Source organism: Chionomys nivalis, chromosome 2 (assembly GCF_950005125.1).
Source record: "Chionomys nivalis chromosome 2, mChiNiv1.1, whole genome shotgun sequence".
In the NCBI taxonomy this organism is placed as follows: Eukaryota; Metazoa; Chordata; class Mammalia; order Rodentia; family Cricetidae; genus Chionomys; species Chionomys nivalis.
Window position 1 is genome coordinate 79361625 of NC_080087.1, and position 6198 is coordinate 79367822.

General features: G+C 56.9%; 1 protein-coding gene across 1 annotated transcript; it reads right to left on the minus strand.

Annotated features, from left to right (window-relative positions):
- Nucleotides 1-463: 463 nt before the first annotated feature.
- Erfl (ETS repressor factor like) lies at nucleotides 464-4875 on the minus strand. Its single transcript, XM_057763231.1, has 5 exons — nucleotides 4809-4875; nucleotides 2155-2389; nucleotides 1728-1923; nucleotides 1499-1616; nucleotides 464-909 (listed from the first exon to the last, which is right to left on the minus strand). The coding sequence occupies exons 1-5, from the start codon at nucleotides 4873-4875 to the stop codon at nucleotides 464-466; spliced, it is 1062 nt and encodes a 353-aa protein (XP_057619214.1).
- Between the last annotated feature and the right edge of the window lie 1323 nt (nucleotides 4876-6198).

A 6198-nucleotide genomic window follows, 5' to 3' on the forward strand; every position in this document is an offset into this window, starting at 1 on the left:
CAGCTCACACTCTTGTTCTTTTATTGTTGTAGTAAACTCTGGAAGTGGCTGTGGGGTTTCAAGGGGAGCCAGTGGGGAGGGGGCCCCTCCTGGGTGGGGGTTGGAGGCGGGGTTATTGCTCTGAGCTCCCTGTCCCCAGGGGGACCTGTATGGGAGAATTTCAAGAGGGGGCCGGCACTGGATTGGGGACACTGCCACACAAACACGCAGGTCACAGCACATAGGAGGTTGGGGAGGCTGGGCGCCATATTGCACTTTGAGAGTGGGGCCAGTTGGTTTTCCCCCTCAAATTGGAACCTGGGGGAGACTGGAGGCCATCATGTCCCTTTCCACTCTGTGGAGAAGGTGTGACCTCCACTCAGGTTTTGGCCAGAAGGTACCAAGGGCTGGTCCTGGGCCTTGGGCTGGTGTTAAGGGCAGAGCAGACTGCCCTGGTCACCAGCGAAATCCACCCTGCACCCACTCAGCTGCCGCTCCCCCCTTTGCCTGTCTTGGTCTTGGGGGACGCGGGTAGACCCTCATCGCCTTCACTGTCAGAGCTGCAGCCGCTGACGTCGGTGATCTCCAGCTCAGAGTCGCTGTCCTCCTTCCCACCCTGTGTGGCCTCTGGACCTCCCGCCCCTGGCAGTGCCAGACGAGGGGCCACTGCCAACCCCGAGGGGCGCTCAGGGCCCAGGCCCTCCCCTGTTGCAGCAAGCAGGGGTGCAGCCATGGGACCTCCCCCTGCTCCTGCAGAGGGCAAGTGGCCCAGGGAACCCAAAGGGTTAGGGTAGAAGTGAGGTGGGTAGAGAGAGGTGGGCAACTTGGGGAAGGGGCCCGTGAGGTATGGGTTAAAATTCCAGGGGTACTCAGGGAAGGCGCGGCCATAAGGACCCAACAGGCTGGGGGGCTTGGAGTAGCCGGTGGCACCTGGGGGGATGACATAGGGAACAAGTCAGGCTGGCCCACTGCGCACTGGGGACCAGCTTGCACCAGGGTGGACCTCCCCAGTGTACTTCCACTCGGGCTTTCCCGCCTCTCCTCCATTTCATCTCTCCATTCTTCTACCTATTCCTTTAACTTGCCTCCCCCCAAAACCCTGCCAAGTAGCAAGCTCCCTTGCAAGCTGCTCAGCAGCAGCATCTCTGCCTTGATTGGTGTTGTGAGATGTTCCAATTATGTAAGCCAAGTTGGCTTCCAGCTTGTGATCTGCCTGCCTCAGCCTCCTGAATGCTGGATTCTGTGTAGTCCAGCTTGACACTGACCTTGACCTTCCAGTTCCGGTGCCCCTCGCCTCTGGGTTGCTGGTGTGTGCGCCACCCCCAGCTGCTTCAGCATTGGTAACCTGAGGCTTTGTATAAGCTCTGAGCTACATTGTCACCCCCTGCCCTGGCCTTTAAACACATGCAACCACACAGAAACTCCATAGACACCCCAGCCTGGGCATCCCTCTGTCTCGTTCCCTGCAGTCCTCTCTTTCCACGTGAGCAGATTCCCACCCCCAACCCTAGGCCCTTACCAGAACCCAGGAATGGGAAGGGACCGTCCAAACGTAGTTTATCAGTCTCTGGGGCGAATAGGGGTGTCCGGCCCCCTGGCTCTCCTAGGCGTGGGGTAGAGAACAGGTTCTGCAGGGTCTAGAGAAGAGAGTAGGGAAGGCGGTACTGTTTAGCCCTCTGTGGAGAGGGTCATGATGTAGGGAACACCCCACTAAGATCCAACCCTAAGATGCCAGTATCCAAACTCACCTCAGGGGTCAGGGGTGGAGCATCTGGCCCAGGTGCCCCCCCAAAGGGTCCAGGTGTCAACAAGAGTGGGGAGCCAGTAGCAGCAGCAGCCATGTCCAGCAGCGGATAATTGACAAGCACAACTTTGCTGAAGTTGAATTTGTACGTGAACCTCTTCCCTTTGGTCTTGTGGAGAATGCGCTTGTTGTAGTAGTAACTGTGGGAGAGAGGATGGGGTTCTGGGGAGGGGCAAGGGAGGGTGAGCCAGTAGCTGGGCTCAAGTTCTTCTTGTTGCCACCCCCACCCAACTTCCACTCACAAGTACTGGGATCCAATGGAATTCAGTCCTAGGATATAGAGGGAGCACCCCCACCTTTTAGGGAGACCAGAAGGGACAGTGAAGGAAGAAGAGAGCATGATGGGAGCCTGGCCCACAGCCCCTCCTCACCGCAGGGCCCGGCTCAGCTTGTCATAATTCATGTGGGGCTTGCATTTGCGAATGCCCCATAGGCGGGCCACCTCATCAGGGTCCTTGATGACAAATTCCCCGTAGTCCCCCTGCCAGGCGATGACGCCCTGGTACTCCTCCTTCTGCAGCAGCTCCAGGATGAAGTGCCACAGCTGGATCTGCCTCGAGCCAGGGGATGACTCCGGTTTGTAGGCCCAGTCTGGGAAGGCAAACCCTAGAGACACAAGACAGGGAAGCCTTAGGGCCAGGAAGCTGAGATAGGGTTCTGGGTCTCACTGGAGTGCGCAGCTGAGATGTTCAGTCTCTGAGGAGCATCTCCAGGGGCCTGTGTGTCACTCTTCAGACCTCCCCCGCTTGAGTCTGCTCCCTAAGTTACCTAAACAGCTGGAAGGAGCCCCTAGGCTTGTGCTCCCAACACGCCTTGTGCAATTGCCCCAGGTTCAGCTAAGGAAGGGGAGAATGGAATTGAGGGGGGACATATTTCCTGCATCCATAGCTGTCTTGTGGGGGTGCCAAGAGGGCACACCCTCACAGTAATCACCCTTAGCGCTGCTACACTGTTAGGAAACCATTGATATTTCCTGCGTCCTGATAGCTCTCGCAACTGGCCCGTTCCTTGAGGCCCCATTGGAGCACACATCTAGCCTATATTCATGTATGTATCTATATGCCTTTAATGTGTCCCCTCCCACATCCATGCGCCCATCTTCAAGCTTTCCAATGTGAGGTTATGTGTCTGCAGGCAGGCACAGACCTATAGGTTCCCATGGTGACAGCAGATCACACAGCCACTTGCAATGTTATCCCATAGGACAGTCTCACCCAAGTGCCACAGTCCTGCCTGGGGCCACTAAGGCCAACACCAGATAGATACAGGCTGCCTAAGATACAAGGACCCCAAACCCAGCATTGCGCACCCATTGCAACAATCACCATTATACACTAAAGGCCTCTGTTGGGCCCCCCTGACAAGTGTATGACAGAGAGACACACGAGCCCAACAGCCCAGCTAACACCTGGTGTGATAGACAATGAAGCAATGACACCAAAGCCCCCAGATAGACAGCTGGACACATGCAGGGTAACAGTGATAACTGAACAACTTCCCTTCCCATGGCCACATCCAGGCATGTGTATGTCAGCACTCCCATGGCCCACTTGGCATTACCTCACCCTGGAAGGAGCATCTACTATCCAGAAGCCAGGAGCAAGCAGAGATATTGTCCACCCTCGGTCATCCCAATCTAGAAGGCTTTGGGTCCCAGTGTCCACAGCAACTCCTATGTCATCCTCCATCTCCTCCCTGCTAAGAGTTGGCATGACCCAGGTGTGAACACATGGTTGAATCTGATCTCTGGCACAGAGAAACAGGAGTGGGCCCGGGGAAGCCGCCGCAGAGCAGAGCAGGATATGGAAGGGACTGTGTTGAGCTGGGAGACCTGTGTCCTTGGATCTAGTGCTGTGCAGCCAGGGGGACGTTCCTTGCCCTCTCTGGATTGAGGTCCCAGAGGCAGGCAAGGTGCAGCAGAGTCTCACCCAGGCTGCCAAAGGACAGGCAGTTCTTGGCCACTCCCTATGGGAGAGGGATTTTAATCAGGGTCAGTCTCACCTCAGATGCCATGATCTAGATGGACACTGGCCTAGCCTTACTCCTAGTACCCTTCCTCGGGAAAGCCACTGCATCACAAACATGTTTGCACAACCAAAAGACAAGAAGGGATCCAATGGAGAGGGGACCTGCTACAGAAAGCAGACACAGACAATCCCCAGAACCAAGCAGTGGGAGGCACACAGAGACACAGCCCAAAAACCAAGCCCAGATCCCGATATATAGGCCCAGGGCCATCTATCCACACACTCCAAAATGTACCTCAGCTACCTGCTGAGGATGCCCCAGACTACCAGAGACAGGCACAGCTCCTTTCCCCACCAAGGCAGAGGCACAGTACACGAGCCGGCAGATGCCAAATGTATACATGCATGACCCCGAGATGTCGAGCCCAGAGTCGCTCCTGTGGCCTCCGGGGTCCAGTCTGTGGAGCAGGCACAAGTTCACACAAAGACAGCCTCTTGCAGACACTTGCCCTCTGTGACCCCCTCAGGAACACTGAAGTGCAGTGCGATGCCTGCAAACACGCCACAATGAAATTCCTGGCAACCAGCCAAACGGTTGGTTCTCAAAGACTCGCTCCTATTAGTGACCCCTGCATGCCCAAGCAGGTCCTGTTCCCCTGAGCACCACACACATCTCCTTGCATTCTCTCTTTAGGCTGAATCCCTCCCCTTGTGCTATCCTAGAGGTGTAAGCTCTGCCCTCAGCACAGTAGGTCCTGAGTAAGTGTAGGCTAGGTGTACATGGCAGAGAAATACCAGATCTCAGTTCCCTTGGTCCTCATCCCATCCTCCAAAAGACCCTCAACCCTTGAGTCCCAGCAGGCAGGTGGCAGGGAAAGAGAGGGCCCTGAAGTTTCTGGTCAAGTTCCTCAAGAAAAGGGTTTGTAGTCAGGGGACTGATGGAGACCCAGACAGACAGGTTCACAGGTACATAAGACAGATGACGAAAAGGGAATATACAGGAGGGGGTGCAGCCCCTGGAAGGGGGAAGGGCTGATGGACAGGACAGTTACAGTTACCAGGGGTCCAGAGAGCAGGCAGGGCAGGCGGGGCGAAGAGAAGGTCTGAGACGCAGCTACAGTCCATGGCAGAGCGAGCCCTGCAGAAGCCGAGACAACAGGACAGCGAGAGAGAACCGGGTCAGCCAGCGGGTGCTGCAGGTCTCCCCCCCACCCCAGGCTCTAGCCGGCTATTAGCCCACCCAGCTGCCCTCAGTCCCCACTCTCCCTTCCAGCAGCCTGGCTCCCTAACTAGAGCCACCGTCCTTCCGTCCTCCTTGCCTCCCCCTCTCTCTGGTCCTCTTCGCTCTAGCCCAGTGAGGGATTCACCAGTCGCAGGCTCTCAACACCCTCCACTCACCCTGATGCCCCAGGCCCACTTCCTGCTATCCTGCCTCCCGCCTGACCTCTGGGGAAGTAAGGGGTTGGTCCCTGGGTCTTGGGATCTTCCTGTCTCCCTGTGCCTGTGGCTCTCTACAGCTACTTCAGATTGATCACACAGAAACACAAACTCGCCCCCACCTGGCTGACCCCCAGCAGCTCCCTCTGTGGCTCACCCTGCAGCAGTGACCAGCTCAGAGAGAGCAGAGCTGGGTACCTGCTAGCCTGGCTGGGAGGAGCAGACCCAGCCCTTCCCTTTCTTCCCCAGGTAGACACTAACCCCCACACCCCTAGTTTGTCCTCTGAGCCCACAGACCCTCCCGTTTCAAACCTGTCGCCCACCAAAGGTTCTCCATCCATCCTTTCCCCTTAGACTGACCCTCTAGGCACCCCTTCTAGGAGCTCCAACCCCCCAGCCCTTCCCCTCAGACCAGTAGTCTTTTCCCTTCCTCCCAAAGCAGAGCTACCGAAGCCAGCTGACAATCAACAGAACCCATGGACCCCTGCCTCAAACCTGCTGTTCAAAGGTTCTCCAGCCATTCCTTCGAAGACCAGCCAGCCTCTCTCTCAGATACTCCCTCCCAGCAGAGTCCTCCCCCCCACACTTGTCCACTCAGATTGGTATCCTCCCACAGATACCCTTGCCCTCACCCTAGACTCTCCCTCAGACACCAGTCCCCTCAGATTGGCATCCCCACTTAGATACCCCTTCCTCAACTGGTATCTGCCCTCGGACACCACTTCCCCTGGCATTGCCCCTGCTTAGGACAGCCTCTTCCTACCTCCTCCCTGCACAGACCCCTTGAATTCCCACTCCTTCAGATACCTCACCCCTTTCTTAGCACCGCCACCCCCCCCCCGTGAGCTCTGTCTGCCCTTCAGACACCTTCACCCTTAGTCCTCTGCCCCCCCACTGCAGATTGCCTTAGACAAATCCTTTAGCCATCCTGCCTGCACTCAGAGATCCCCACGCACCCCCCCAGACACCCACCCACTAGGCCCCCTCACACCGGCAGTTCTACACCCACAC